General features: G+C 38.9%; 1 protein-coding gene across 1 annotated transcript in view; it reads left to right on the plus strand.

The window, feature by feature from the left end:
* Positions 1-265: 265 nt before the first annotated feature.
* LOC126363580 (nephrin-like) overlaps positions 266-17,168 on the plus strand; it is a gene marked incomplete at its 3' end in the record, with an annotated part of 482,953 nt that continues 466,050 nt past the window's right edge. The window contains exon 1 of the mRNA XM_050007978.1: positions 266-1,501. Coding sequence (XP_049863935.1) covers positions 1,285-1,501 — 217 coding nt within the window. The remainder of the gene's footprint in view (positions 1,502-17,168) is intronic.

Raw genomic sequence — 17,168 nt, forward strand, 5'->3', positions numbered from 1 at the left:
GTAACGTAGCTGCTTTCAGATTAAAAGTGTTGCATTATTTATTGAAAGTCCTCGTAGGACATGAAGCACCCGTGTGCTGGGGGCCGGTGTGCTGAGGCTGGTGGCTGTCGCCTTACAGAGGTTAGGTTGCCGCCGCCGCTGCCGCCGCCGCCGCATCCACTTTGCGCCACCTTGGCGCGGCGCCAGCGCGGGCGGCGGCGGCCCAGCGGAAGCTCGCTGCCCCGCTGCCTCGCGCTCAGTTGCGGCGCGACCGCCAACCGGGTAAGACCGCCGCTGCCGCTGCCGCCTCAGCACTCGTCGGCCCGCGACCGCCGACGGCTCCGAGTTACAGCTCGCACTTTCGTCACGGAGTGCTCCGAGCTGCACAGCTACCGCTCCTCTGTGACAAAAGGATTCAGTTTATTTTTCCGAACACTGCTGTTTTTGTGGACAGTGGCAGCCCATTTACCGGACTTAAATTCGTTACGTGACCTGCGATGTGACGAGTCCTGTATCATCCCATATCCCCACGACAGTAACATCTCTACATCCGAAAGAGTTCTTTTCGGTAATTCTTACAGTCTAGGAACAGAGGGGTTGGCATACTGTGCTTTCGTTAATTATTACTACTTTGGAGACGTCTGGTGAACTATATGATGTTGGATAACATATGACGAAAGTAGGCGACAGAATTTTCCATTACTATTATCGGTCTTAATAGGCGGTTCTAATGACGTACCTCCGATCGTATTAAGAAGTTATTTTAAATTTCCTCGCTGTCTTCTTCAAGCATCGCAAATTGCTGCCTACATGGAAATATGGAATGCATTTGAAATACTCGACACGAAATTGGATCACGTTTGTTCGTTCGTTGAAAGTCGATGAATCTTATTTCTTTTATTGTAAGTAAGTACACTACACCCAGTTGAACTGCAGTGGTTAGCATTTAATGTTTCTCCTAAGCTATTACTTTCTTAGATAGTAGTACGGTTCACTTTCTTCAAAGGAGTGAATATCTAACGACAAGGGTCAGGATATTCAATGGTTTCTCTGAGTCACATACGAACAGCTCGGTGTAAAAACTTTTTATTTTATTTTGCGACTTGCGTTAAGTTCTTCCAAAAATTTTCGTAATTACTTTATTTTAAAAGGGAATGCAGATACTGTCTTAACACGGGTGCGTTTTAACACGCGCGGCATGTATTATTGAGTAAGCAGAAGTCTGACACGAGATGAATCATTCACCGTGTCCTTTCTGAGTGTCTACGCGGTTGTAAACGCAGTAGTTAGCCATCCGTCAGTACGATGCAGCCGCAAGCTCACGCCGGAACGTTTCGAACGCTGGCGGCGCGTCATCGTCGGGTGCCCGGAGGCTGCTTGTCGTGCGTGGTGGAGGCGGCAAGCAGAGCGCTGCCGCTCACCTTCGCCCTGGCCTTCCTTCTCGCCGCCGTGTGCGCCGCCGGCCACAGCCAGCCACACCCCCTCAGGCACGTCCGCCACAGGAATATCAAAAACGTCACAAGTAAGTCACAGTGTTCAGTGCAGCGCTTAGTTCATTAATCTAATGAAGCAAATTCTTTGTGCTACAACACCACAGTTTCAGTAATTTCTAACACAAAAATTAACCCATTCTCTGCGAAGCTGTTTGTAACCTCAAAAGCAAAATGTGCTGACGCTTTTTCTGGAGACACAGCTCTGGCTATGGCTAATACTACCTTTTCTTCTGTTTCTGAACGTAACCGATTCAAAATGTAAATCTTGGGATTTATTTCCCATTTCCGTCCGTCTTTCCCGTCTAGAACACATGAAAGGAACACTTAATTGTATGTTTCGATGCAGATCATGTACATTATTTGAGAATGATACAATATGAAACGCGGTTTGCTTCCATTCATAGGGTCAAATGAGTTTGAATTGTCACTTCATCTTCAGTGTTTTGCTCCAATTCAGAGGGTCAAATGAGTTTGAATTGTCACTTCATCTTCAGTGTGGAAGCTCCTTGAACCGGAACTGGTAATACATGTTCCGTGTTGTAGCATTCGAGAGTGGTTGTGATGAAATACGTTGCTAGTCCGATTTAGAAAGAAAAAATTATGAGAATCACTTTTTAATTTTTTATATGTGTGACTCGAAGTCTTATGGCCCAAATTACATCTAGCACATGTTGTATTGAATGAAATTAACGTGAGACACGAAGCGTTGGATAATTGCACTTTTATCATATTTTACAGATTTGATGGAAGCTTATTAAGAATGAAACCTATAGAAATGGGCACACTTTTCTTCCTAACTGTTGAGGAAGTTTTATTGAAGTGAAAATCGTTTTCCTTTCTAACGCACACTGAGTGGATGCAGCAGTTTTTCTACTCAGCCGAAGCACATCGTTTGCATCAGGGACCGCTTGAATAACGGTCTACCAGTAGTCCATAGACTGATTCTGTAAATAGTTCCGAATGCCTTTTTCTGAGGCAAAAATTTCTTTTTGAACATATTGAGTAGTACCAAAACATTATATAATAGAATATACCTCTTAAGCAATCCTTGGTGGTAATATCTTCATAACTCACCCCTACTGTTTCATTCGTTATTTTGATTTACGACTCCATAAGCTCTACTGGGTGCAAATTAATTAAAACTAAACGAGTGTGTGCAGTTACATTTGCTGCTGATTTACTACTTCTGCGTTGATCGCTCAGTCGTCTTAGGGTGGGCGTTCCTCTTTGCAAGACCAGCATGCAAAAATGGGGCATTCTTCCACGATGGGGATACATCTTGCGAGTGCCCATCTTCTGATTTGTCCTCAACCTGAACGACCCTGCACAACACAGGACCTGATCAAGGGAAACAACATCGGAGTTGCTACCTTCTGGAAATGCTGACCGGACACGTCAATGAACGAATGAATGAGTGCTGCTGAATTACCTATTATACCTTTGCACTTAATTTCAGTGGTCCGACTGTACTGTTTATTTCATGGACTTACGATTTCCCGCGACTTAGCGGATGGACATTCAGTACTGTCAAATAAGTGAATTTTTGTAGCAGCCGTCATTAGCATAGAACTTTTCTTTACTTTGTATCTTTCACTCAGAAGCTTTCATCTTCATAAATTTGGAGGCTTTCGGTCGCAGTCAAGTATATCTGGCTGTCTTAGGCGCTGACGTCAACCATAAGATAGTTTACTTACTTGGTCATCTGTAGCATCTGATTACATTGTTTGCCTTACATATAGTTTTCTCACCTACGGCTCAACATTACAATCTTATCAGAATATTTAATAATGTGGGCTCCTAACAACCCCTTATAAAATTTCAAAACATCGAAACCGCTGAACTTTAAAATTGTTTCCCAGAGTGTGGCATTACTAAAGTAACTTTTCAGCATTCAAAAAGCTCATAATTTCATGTCCATAAATTCCAGTTGCATGGGTAGATCACAAATGAGTAATTACTGAATAGAATTGGGGAGAAGAGGAATTTATGGCACAACTTGACTAGAAGAAGAGATCGGTTGGTAGGACATGTTCTGAGGCATCGAGAGATCACCAATTTAGTATTGGAGGGCAGTGTGGAGGGTAAAAATTGTAGAGGAAGTCCAATAGATGAATACACTAAAAAGATTCAGTAGGATGTTGGTTGTAGTAGTTATTTGGAGATGAAGAAACTTCCACAGGACAGAGTAGCATGGAAGGCTGCATCAAATCAGTCGCTGAACTGAAGACCACCACAGCAACAATAATTTCAGATCTGATTTACTTCGGCGTTTAATATTTTCTTATATCATCTGTTCACTGCTGAATTCAGTCTCAAGTATTTTACACACCGAGAAAATTGTATAACTCGAAGAATAAGTATGTAAACATTACTTAAATTTAATTTACCAAAATTCAGTATCTAAAATATTTCACTAGTCTGTAACAGTCAGAAGGGAGTGTATAATTGAGAACTGAATAAACAGTGTAAAAAACATGGATGAATCACATATAATGGAGACCTGTAGACCTTTTACTGTTGAATCACTAGGCACATTTGAACAGTTAACTTTTACCATATATTAACATATTCTTTATCGTTTTCCTCGTGAAATAAAATAAAAAACTGTGCTCTTAAATTAGTCCTAAATTCTACATTTAAAACATAGCGGACACTTTCAGACCTATCATACTTGCGTGGAAATAGTCAAACTAAGCTTCAAATTTGATCGTGCTTCACTTTTAGACGATGTTTAGTGTAGGTGTTATGAGTAACGGACTTTGCATTGACCGTAATTCCTACTGAGTCAGTTGTTTGGACATAGACCTAAAATATTCGATGTCCAACTTCGAATTAGACCTTTCGGCAGGCAATACGACGTAATCCAGTCCAACTATACTTGATGAAGCGTGGGGGGCTGACAGAGAATCTTGCTGTCAGATAGTTTTTCAGTGCAAAACTACATTCGTGAGCTGTTATGTTAAATGCAGGGCTGCTAAAATACAGGAAAGACGGACATTTGAAACGGGAGTTTCAGTAGGATCAATCGTTTAGCTCAATTTTTGTTCACTTTCCACGAAAGAGATATCAGTTGTTTTTATTCATAGCAACCCTGTAATTGACTTACTTAGATGTTTCACACCTACAGCTAGCTCGTTGGAGATACCAAAGATAAAACGATTATTCGTAAATTATGACATAAGAGTTCACATATGCTATAAAGGTTTCCTAACTATGTTCAAAACCCCTGGTTGCGAATAATTCCGACCATATGCTTCAATGGTCGTACTTTGATTGATATAACTGAGAGTAGATTTAATTTTTTTTAAATATATATTCTTCAGTTTATCACCTTTCCGGATTATTTCCTCTTTTCGTATTTACTTTCCAGTGTTACCTCAACTATGAAATCATCATTCAAATTATAAATGTGATTTACTACCTTATGTAGAAGGCTATTATATGCTGATGTCACTACGTAACCGAAGATAATTCTGCAAATAAATTTTTTTACGTTAAATAAAATTTCAGCCAGACAACAGTAGGCTTAAAACGACAAATTCGTATAGGTAATTTTAGCTTCACAATTCTTCTTTTGGAAGTGTTTGTTTTTATGCTCGATGATACGCGCAAATGACTTTGATCATTCAGAATTATTATGCAAATATCTCCAGCAAGATTGAAGTGGTTCATCAGTTTCAAAAATTAGGTTCCTTTGTTCAGTGACGTCCATTGTAGAGATCTGATTATTATTTACATTTTCGACAGTCGAAAGTAGCAAATGTAAAAGGCTTTCATAGCTGATAATAGGAACTAGAGGATTGAAGCTAAGAAGTTCAACGTAGCATATGAATACACTTATTGCACAAAACGTTTGAGATTAAGGAAGTAGCTCTGACGCCGAATTAATATGTTAAATATTTAACAGATAATATACGTAGACCCGTCACTCCAAAAGGTCACGAGGCTCGAGTGACAGAAAACACAGAAACATTAAGATGGTGGTTTTAATGCTTCAGATGTTGTGCAAATTCTCCCCCTACTTGCGAACAATGTACAGAAAGTTCATACAACCATGCGAAACTGTTAGAAAAAGTCCTTCTTTGGGATATTGTTCAACTCGCGCGTCACATTTGCATATTATCCGACCTTGTCAGATGTGTAGGACCGATTTTGGTTGTACACATTTTTCTCTTCTAATCGTTCTGGAGAATGTACTGAACACTGAACAGTTGATTCAGCGTAGACACACTATAGTCACTTGTCAGTTTCCTAACACTGCCTTTATCTCTCATGTTTACAGTTGTTAGTTCAAGCTGCCACCATAGCTACTTCGCTGACGTCGTTTAAGAGGCAGGAATAAAATCATTCTCAGGACAACTTTGGCGGACGGTGTACAACTGAATGATAAAAAGGGATAACTCTAGAAAGTGTCGCAAGCAAACACTGTAGTTGTATGTGCTTAACATGTCACGGCACTGTGTAATAACAATAGCAGAACATTTTATGAGGCAATTAACTGATGTCTTTGTCTATAATGACCCAGTGTGTTGTTTTTGCCATCTCAGAATACGGCGGTATGCATGTAGTCCCTGCTATTGAGGCATTTTCGTCTCTGCATAACTACAGGAACCTACATTCATCTGAGCCTGATTCCTGAATTCAAACCTAGTTCTAACAGCACAATTTTTAACCCTGCTACCACTCCTTTCAATAACAAATTCAGGACTCGCTGATGTCTCAGGACGTGTCTTATCAACCGATCCCTTCTTATAGTCAATTTACGATACAAATTTATTTGTTCCCCACTTCAGTTCAGTACATCCTCGTTAGTTATTAGATCTACCCATATAATTTACACCGTTCTGCTGCAGCACCACATTTCAAGAAATTTTCATTTTGTATAAATTGCGTTTCAGTTCCGTACAAGGCTGCTCTCTAATCAAATGCCTTCACCAAATGCTTCTTAAACCGAAATTTCTATTCACTGTTAACAATTTTCATTGTTTCGGAAATGTTTTTCTTAGTACTGTCAGTCTGCACTTTAATGGATTAAATTTTGACTATCGTCAGTTATTTGTATGTCCACACAGCCAATTACCAACATTGCTTTTAGCGTCTCATTCCATAATCTAATTCTGTTGGTATTGCCTGATTTAATTCGTTTACTTTCCATTACTCTTTTTCTACTTTCTTTCATATTCATCTATAAGCCGACCGCTGTGGTCGATCGGTTGTAGGCGCTTCAGTCAGGAACCACGCTGCTGCTACGGTCGCAGGTTCGAATCCTGCCTCGGGCATAGATGTGTGTGATGTCCTTAGATTTGTTAGGTTTAAGTAGTTCTAAGTCTAGGGGAAAGATGACCTCAGACGTCAAGTACCACAGTTCTCAGAGCCATTTGAACCATTTTTTAATTCGTCTATAACCTATAGTCACGACACTATTCATTTTTACAGTTTCTCAATTTCTCTTTCTAAACATGTTATTTTTACGTGGTGCTATTTTCTTCAGATCTGTTCTACACCAGGACATGCTGTAGAAGAGATCTGAAGACGGTCTTTACTGACTGAAACCGGTCATAGTCGAAGGACTTTATACTGTTATCAAAGACTGGAATAAAAAACATTTGACAGTATCTGGATCATTGTGTGTATTCGCGACTATGTCCCAGCTTGTGAAAGAGGAAACTGGCTTGCCTCTTACGTACTATAAAACACACAAATGTTCTTGTAATGCTTATTTCTGAAGGTAATTATTTTACAAGTTATACAAATATAAGAAAATTCTTTGGACACCGGATAGTCTTTATAAAAGGAGGCACAGAAAAAGATGTATGGACTTTTGTGGATCTAATTTCTGGTATGCAGTGGACAGTAGAATGAGTGATTGACGTAAAAAGTATTAATGCCGTACGCTGTTCAAACTTTACACCAGCTGTTTCAGAAACTTTTTCTCACATGTGACTAGTGTAGAAGTGGACGTTTAGTTTCTGAACGGAAAAATAAATGATACACATTAAGAAATTCTGCAGAGTACCGTCCTCGATAATCTATCGAAACTTAGCAGTCGACGATAAAATTTTAACAGATTGCTCCAGCTGTTTTGGATGTCCTTGCGTTTTATACTAAGTGCAGTGATGTGTTCGATAGAAGTTTATTTATGGAAGGTCGTTTTGAGAAGTGTACTTGTTACTGAAGCATGCCGTAGCACAGTGAGATATTTAGTTTATTGATGTGTAGGTCACGTGCAAAATATGGTTCTTTGAATACTTTCGTTGCGTAGTTTTTGTTTTCCTTTTACCTTTAAAATTATTGTAAAGATCACTAACCAGTTACCGAAAGTTTGCAATAAGCGAATTTAGACTTCTCGGGTTATAACCCGAGAAGGCGTCGCATTGACTCGGCTTTTAACCGAAGAAGAATTCAATCATCAAGTTAGCAATAGGTTCTTCACTAGAGATAATATGACCGTTGGACCGTTTATTCGTTTTTTAGCAAAGAAGTGCGTATTACAAAAGTATTCAATTACTAAGAGAGAAATGCTCTCCATAAGTGCAGTGATTTAGTTTCCTTCTTCAACAGTTCTGAGAAAAGTAGCTTATCATCAAGGACAAGATTCTGTCGGTGCAATGTTAATATTCGTGTCAGACAACTTACATTTAAATTGTTCTTTTTTATCCCCCAACTGTCCATGAGAATATTTGAGCGATTATTTGATCAATATAATAGTCATGTCCTTCCTCCATCATACAGGTACTCTGTATTCCTTGACGTTGTTCCTAATGAAACTTTATTCGGTAATCTTCCTTCCTACCTTCCACCATCACTGCCGATATCCCAAACTAAGTTCGTCATAAGCCCATTCATCTTTCTATTGCTTGTAAGTAATTCTATCTTTCACTGCTCATATATCCCACTTATTTGAAAATAGTGCATCAAGCTGTAACTTCTTTTAGAAATAAATTAGTAATTATTTTGGTCTAAGTTTTGGTCTAAGCTTTACGTTGGTTGGCAATAATATTTGTCAGTGTAAATAGAAGTACTCTTAAAATGTTCAGCAATCAGTAACAAATTTTTCTTTCTTTTAGTAGTATTATGGTATTTATTTATCATTGACGAGTATTTGGTTGTGGAGAGATATACTGCAAGTGTTATTCCATCATCATCTACTGGTATCTGTTGCCTTTTTAACTCGAATCACGAGTCCAACTAGCATATTGTACCACTGCCACATGTCTGAGGCTAAATTTGGGTCCTGTGAATTTGAAGTAAAGTAGCGTATTTCAAGAAACGTTTTAAGGAAATTTACACAATTACATACACATACAGGACCCATCTACATTTCTTTACAATTTCTCTAAAGTGCCGTGGTTGGAGGACTCTGTTCATAGGTAACAGTGAAAGCGTAGAAATGCCACTATCATCAGATGTGTATCATGATTAAAAGCTCTCTTGGAGTTGTTTGATCTTAGTGTCAGTTTGTTTCATGTCTATGTCGATTTATTTCATTCGGATAGGTGATTCATTTTAGTTTAAAGAATATTTAGCTATCATTAATAAAGTTTACGTACATTGTGGGATCCAGCTTTAGTGAATAACTTCTCGACATTCTACATCTGCATCTACATCCATACTCCGCAAGCCACCCGACGGTGGCATAATAGATCTGTAGCTGATCTGTAGAAAATATGAGGAAGTTCTCTGTTTGGTAAGTTGTGATCTAAAGAAGACATCGCGGAAGCAATGCGCGGTTTGTTCAAAACATTGCTACGCTTACTGATTGCAGACACGTGACTTTCGTTGCAGACCTTATTTCTTTTCCAGATATTGGATTAACTTTTATTATTTCTCAATAATAAAAATTTTCTTGAGGAAATTGACTACTAAGAGACGATACAATTTTCTGCTTTAACAAAGATGCTGTATAAACTTCTTGACGGTAACCGTTAGGCACAGAAAATAAGAGAGTATAAGGAAACTGAGTTCCAGTTGATGTGCTTCGTTCCTATGATTGTTACTCTTCTTAGGTTTATTTGAATGAGAAGTATCGGATCGAAATTCGTAAAGCTGACAAACAACACAAAGAAGAGCGTGGTGTTGATCACGTGCGTCTACGTACCGTATCCAAATGATACCGTTATCACACTTTGGTGAGGTAGTAGGTTATCATCATGTAGTATTAAACCCCTGCTGACGAAGTTACTTTTCGGAATATTTGTTAGTGGTGGTTTCGTGCTTGAGGAATAAAAATGAACAGAAATTTTTGTTTTAACTTTTAAACATATTTGCGCTTATAAATCTTCAAAATATTATGTTTTCCTTCGTGCGATATGTACAACAATGTGCGCTCAGTCTTTTGTTAATGCTAGAGGCAAAAATGTGTTTTTGTGCATGAGAAATTTGTGAATATCTAATGTCAGTAGAAAATTAAACTAAACAGGTATAAGTAACAGCAATTTACAAGAAAAAAATCATTTTGTACAATTTATTTTTTTATACTAGAGAAACAAGATTTAGGCTGGCACATAAAAAAATACAAATACAGACTCAGAAATGTTATAACAAATATTTTCAAGAAATAAGGCATAAATACCGATTTGAACAGACAATTCACTAGAAACGCACATTACAAAAATAGCAAAAGACAGCATGTACCAGACGATAAAAATATATCAAGTACTATGCGAGGCATGTGGTGGAAAAGTTCGTACGACAAATCATCAGAACATTCGACATCCATTGCAAAGAACGTATCACAGCCTGGAAAAATGGGGCAAGCCACTCAACAGTCGTAGAATGTTTAAGTGAAATGAATCACAAGCCAACTACAAGAGAGAAAGACATGAAAACAGAATGAACAACGGAAGACTAACTTTGCAAGAAAATTGTCACATACAGAATACAAAGGCAGAAAAAAACTGCTGTTTAAATGACTAACTGAATGTAACTATTCATTGTTTACACAGATTGAGTATATAATTGAAAAATATCTTAACAGCTGAACACAAATCTCATTTCCCACCTAAGCAGGGTCTAAAAAAAAAAGTTATCTGGATAGCCACACACGTACTGCAACTGCAACGCGCCAATCCCTCCCCGAATAAAGCACGCGCGCCAGCGCGCGGTCATGCTCGCGCGCATACAGACACCCACATACACACACACACACAGAGAGAGAGAGAGAGAGAGAGAGAGAGAGAGAAATTTACAACGAACATACAGTTCGACGGAAATCAAATGAAAAGAAAAGCCGAGAAGCTGCCAACAATCACAAAAGCTAATGAGACTAGACAGCGAGAATGGGGATCAAAGTGTTGTATTATAAAAGTACAGGGTCTACACAAAAAGCCGGTATTATACATGAGGGAAGGCTGCATAGTTTTGAAATAAGGAATTTGGGAATCAGATGCTGTACAACAAGTACCATTCCAATTTCATTAGATTAAGATTCAATGACTGTTTTTAAGCCTGTAACATACATATGTCAATGAAAAAAATTATGTTATTTTCCAGAACACCCACTTAAGTTGCGTTGTTAAAAAGGTGAGAGGTGTCTGCATTCATAGTTAAAATAAAAAAAAAGATATCTTCAGTCCAAAGACGACTTTCTTGTAATCTACTGCAATTCGTATACAGCTTCTCCGAAAAACGGCCGCCACAGCAAACTTGTTACATCTATCTATTTTAGGGATAACTTCTGAAATGTTTGCATTTCCGCATATAAATGTATGCTCATGAAGAAAGAGATCATAAAAATGGCTGCTAGCACATCGAAAGAATATTAGAAATAAGAAAGAAAGACATGATGTCTTATGAACAGATTTAAAGAACAACAGTATTCAGGATGTTCCTGCAAAATAGTGTGTCTGCAAAGTTTTGTTAACTGGATGCTTTATTTCTTCTGGAATTGCACTGGATCGAAAGAAAATTTCGTTACTTGAAGAAATTGTTACTGAAATTCCAAAAATGTATATGAACTACGACATACCTCACTCGCGAAGCACAGCAACTTTTGAACTTTGACGCTGCGGTGTTTGTATATGAGTTTCATTATTACAGCTATATTTAAAAGCGGAGGATGAAAGTGAATTGTCATACGTAAGCTAAGCATTGCAGTTAATTCTGATGCATAACAGGAATGAGAAATATGTTCTATAAATCTGAATCACATGCGGTCATGATGGGAATGCAAACTGTTAAATTTTTTTGCATCCTGCAATCAAAGTACGCTGAAATTTCAAAGGGGAGGAGGAAACAAAATGAAACTTATCAATTTGGCAAGTTATTTGACGTTATTTCAATGATTGCACAATCAAATCAAATTTAGAAAGATCTTGGCAGTATGAACCTAATTATCATATCGTTTCAGCTCCCCTGGCCTGAATTCATGGTCTTATTTGGTTGGAAACGGAGTCATAAAACCGTTCTCTCCTCTCCTGAGGCATGGTGAACCCCAAGTACTGTAACAGGTCCTTTATATTCTGAGCTTTGTCTTGGGAAGTAGTTGATTTCTGAGCTGGTGCGAGACATGTTCCATCGCGGACAGTCCTGGGAGTATTGCTGGCCACCGATGTACCTAAGGTCACACCGCCCGCTCAGACAGACATGTACCGTGGGAGGACAGATATTGTCCTATTGATAAATGTCACCACAATACTGCCGTACGAGAGAGTATGACGACGTAGGATATTCGTGACATATTGAAGTGCTGTCGATGGTTCCGTCAAACACTATCAGTCATAGCTGCTGGTAAATCTCTCGGGATGTGAGGTCGTAGTCCCAAAAACTCTTCTGTTCCTCACGTTTCGTCCAGGTCTGCGCTGGATGTCCTCAGAGGCGCTCCTCCGCTGTCTTGCCGACTGACTAGTCAGATGTCCGAGAGCGACTAAATACTGTAGGAAAGGGGGAGTGGTCAAAGTAACACATGATGAGCAGAGATAATCCTTGTCAGAGATAATGTTTAACTATCAATTGTCGTGTTGTCAAAGATGAAACTGTCTAGCGAATCTGCAGAGCTACTGTCCATATGTCGCTAAGTTTCATTGTGTCCTCCTCCTTACTATTAAAATTGTCCTTATGCTTATAAATTGCAATACCTTCTCTACATATTCGTGGACAGTAATTTGACGTTGTAGATAAAATTTCTGTTCCAGAAAATTTCACTTCGTGGCTTCCTGACTGAATGGCATGCTCTGCCACATCTCATCTCTCTTTTTTTCACACTTTTGTGCTTTTTTTAGCCGTATATTTACTCTCCTCTTGGTAGTTCCAATATGAACTCTACCACACGTGCACGGAATTTTGGATACACCACAGGTCGACAGTGAGGTTTTCTGAAACAGAAATTTTATCTACAGCGTCAAATTATTATCCACGACTATGTAGAGAAGCCATTGAAATTTTCAAGCATCAGGAAAATTTTAATAGGAAACAAAAGGCAATGAAACTTATCTCATATGGACAGTAGCACTGCAGAATCGCTAGACAGTTTCATCTTTGACAAGACGACAATCGATAGTTAAGTTTGGACCACGCTCCGTCCTATAGTATTTATGTCGCTCTCGGACATCCGACCAGTCAGTCGGCAAGACTCGGCAGAGGAGAGCCTCTGAGGCTGTCCAATCCAGTCGTGGACGAAACCTGAGGAACAGAAGAGTTTCTGGGACCACGACCTCACATCTCGAAAGGTTTACCATCAGCTATGTCATCCGATCGTGAAAGCCTTCATTCTACTGCCATCCATACCCGATGGCTTCCCACATCAGGAGGCCACGAATAACATGTCGCACCTCTCCAAAACAATGGAAGAATTGGAACCTACGCCAAATCGCCGCAAAACTAGACGGCGGGATAGTGTGAAAGGGCGATACGTTTCTGAACATGAAGCGACGCCATTCATCGGCAGTCCGTGTTTCCCGGTTACTGCCCCACACCAGATATAGCCGTCTGTGTCGTCGTGTTAACGGCAACATACCCATTGGACGATAATTCCCTAGGTCGGCTACTGCTAGTATTCTACCAATGGTGCGGGGTTGATACAGAATGCTGCAGGGAGTCCGTCATTGGATCTCTGATGGCAAGTGCTGATGAAAAGGAGGTGAGAAGCGTTCCTTGTGTTGGTCAGACGTGGTAAATTGGAACCTTGACAACGAGTACCCCTGCCCCCACGTTCCCACGCAGTCCAACATCGGGCCACTGTCACATTCGAATGCCCCACTAATCTGTGTGTTGGACTATTGGCCCAGCATTACAAATGCACACCCACGACGATGCCCTTTTCAAGCTTTGTCGAATACTGATACGGCAGTCTCATGGGAGTATGCGACATGTCCATGTATTCCGCTGTGAGCTCAGAAGAGAATTTCTATTTTTACACCTCTATAGACAATGAACCGTTATTTGCCTCTGAGATGTTACAGCATCACGAATTACCTGATCCGAGATACGCACCCAAGATAAAAACAAAAATAAATTCGTTCCTCAAAAGTAATTATGATGTCCGTTAATATCGTTATTAGCTGCTTGACAGTAATTCTTTTGTAAAACTCAAATGACTGTGTTTACAATAGCTACTATTTTATCAGAACAACCAGGAAATCAGCTAATGCTCACTCCGAACCTACAATTGTGCTCACGCCTTCATCTATAAATAAAGCGAATACATGTTCTCTCACAGTCACCCATCCATACACAAAGCCGAATGCAAAGACACAATTATAAAATATGATAATTTGAGTACTCAGACTAGTGAGATGGTTTGCTTTTAGTTTCAAGTAAAAATTTTCACGTATTGGTGTTGATGAGGAAAGTCCTGTAAGTCCTTGCTGTCTTATGAATCTGCTGAATCTTCATCAAATATCCTGAGCACCATTAATCGTATTTTGAACTCAGACTTTACGCGAAAAAACCTGTGAGTCACAACATGAGTTTTTCTATTACACAATTACATATGTATCAGGTGTAGTCTTCCATTACTATATTAATGTAGTATCACTATCTATCAAACCTTAAACAAAGTTGTGTTATTAAGGTAACAAATTAAGAATGAGTTAGTGTTCCTGTTTCAATGACTGAAGTTTAGATACCTGAGTTCATACAAGGATACAGTGTAACCGGCTGTGAGTAAAAACTTGACTTTCGCTTTATTGTACCTGCTCACAGGTTTTAAAGCTTTTCGTACAGAGCTCAAAATATTTAGTTTTATCATTGAATTCTGGTATAGCTAATACAATTGTGGTGTGCTTAGCACTAACTGCATCGAAATACTGTCAGTGGCGGTGTATTAATTTTGCCCACATATGTTTCATTAATTTCACCTACACATACTCACCTGTTTTAATATGAGAATGGATTCTCCAGGGATGTAAACTCTTTCACGTGAGACTGTAACAATAGCGGCAGCAAAAGTTTATCAATGATATCTGGCGTGGCACGTGTTTTCACTTGGACGGGGAAGCTAATTATATGGCTGTCTGTATCAGTTCAAGTACTGAAAGATGAAAATAAATAAATAAACTTCTCCTAGCAGCTACTTCGGAAGATAATTAGATGACATAAAAGTGTCAAATCACTTCATATAAGATGTCTAAATGATTATTCTCTAGGTTGCAGCCTTGTATTGCACGTCCTGTTACGAGTAGGAGAAGGTTATTCCAAAATTTGGCACTGTATATATATTGAAATCTATCCATGATAAATGAACTGATGAATCTAAGAGACTGTTGAATTTTCTTGATTTTAACGGTTATGATATAACAGTTACTGCAGCTTTTGAATATTTGCGATTGTTTTAATGAAATGGATCGTTACTAAAACACAGTCGTTTACTGTTATTTACGGCCCTATTCTCTTCCAATATTCAAAACAGCATATTAATCTAGTACTCAACGTTTCTGATGAAAGAACAATAATGCTTTTAGAGACTTCTCAGAGTCTAAACATACAGAATCTTCCATTTAACTCACTTGTGAGGGTTGGATGCCATGAATGTTAAAGGTACACATGAAGCTAAAATATTCAGCAATCACTACAGGCAGCCTATTAGTCTAAATACTTCCTTACCAAGCGATTTTTTTTAAGGGAAATGTTATTACGGCTGAAATAATTGGAAGCAGTCTGGTCCTAGCCCACCCAGTCGTGAAGTCGTCGGACGTTTTAGTCTTTCATCTACACACTTGGTGCAGTTATTGTCTTGATTCCATATGTATCTGAACATTACAAAAAAGATTACATATTAATTGAAGTAATTTAAAAGTAATACTCCTGTAGCTATAGCTGGGTAAGTTTTACGACAACAATCTTGGAGGTAGATTAAGTTGTTACTGCCACTCATTGGGCCCAAATTACAATGTAAGCTATGACAATGAAAAAAAGTTTAAATTCAAAGGTATGATGCTGCTTAATTCTTTGAATAAAAAAATAATCCTATGAACTTAGCTTCATCCTACTGGAACATATAATGAATGTACTGACGTTGACAAAAATTCTGTGGTGTTAAGGGAAAATTTTGAAATATCAAAGATATCGGATATCCTGCCTATACTGGTGTATGTTTCTGGCTATGATGTGAAATAGCAACTTTCTCTTAAAATGTTTGAGATTTGCACTTCTTGGGTACAATCTGATATGGAAGTTGAACTGTCCATCCCAGATTACCTTATAATAGACATGACCATTAAAAGTTTGACAGTTCCCACTGAGAATGATGTTGCGGTAACTACTCCTGCTCGTTTCATATTGAAAGGTATGTGGGATGTTTTTTCAGGGAGTTAAATTGATAGTTTTCTTTCAATTTCTGTTTTCCACAAAATGTGTAATCTAAATCTGGATGACTCTGACCTTGTTGAGGGCCATTTAAGTGATACCTGCAAATGCCAGAGACTAATGAGGATCATATAACAAATCACCAATTTCGACTCATCCTATGTAATGAAAACTTATATGACCAAGAATTTCAATGACACGGTCACGAGCAAACGAAGTGGCAGGCAGTTGAAAGAACTGAGAATAACATGGGACATGTTTATGAAATTTTCGGTAAACAAATAAGTAAATGCCATAATATTTCTTGAATATTGTAATACAATTTTCACTAGCTTAATGTATCCGTGCCATATTTTCTTGAGTCAATCTCTTCCAATTTTCCCTCATAAACGTTGCAGTCTGAATAATCTTGCAGCCAGATTTTATTGAACAGAATTGCTTACACTAAAGATCCTTAGCCGGCCGGAGTGGCCAAGCAGTTCTAGGCGCTATAGTCTAGAACTGCGCGACCGCTACGGTCACAGGTTCGAATCCTGCCTCGGGCATGGATGTGTGTGATGTCCTTAGGTTAGTTAGGTTTAAGTAGTTCTACGTTCTATGGGACTGATGATCTCAAATGTTAAGTCCATAGTGCTCAGAGCCATTTTGAATAATCTTGGCAACAAAACAGAAAATTCTAGTGTTAATTTGTGTGTGAGTGAACATATTCATTTCAGGTTTTGCCATGGACTCTTCAGTCTCTCTCTCTCTCTCTCTCTCTCTCTCTCTCTCTCTCTCTCTCTCTATGTGTGTGTGTGTGTGTGTGTGTGTGTGTGTGTGTGTGTGTGTGTTTGCGTGTGTGTGTGTGTGTGTGTGTGTGTGCGCCTGTGTGTGTGGTTCCTGTGTATGTGGTTTTGTGTATATGTCTTTTGAAAAGTATCAACAGTAGTAAAGTGCAGTGTTTGATAGAAAACT

The sequence above is a fragment of the Schistocerca gregaria genome, chromosome 1, assembly GCF_023897955.1.
Source record: "Schistocerca gregaria isolate iqSchGreg1 chromosome 1, iqSchGreg1.2, whole genome shotgun sequence".
In the NCBI taxonomy this organism is placed as follows: Eukaryota; Metazoa; Arthropoda; class Insecta; order Orthoptera; family Acrididae; genus Schistocerca; species Schistocerca gregaria.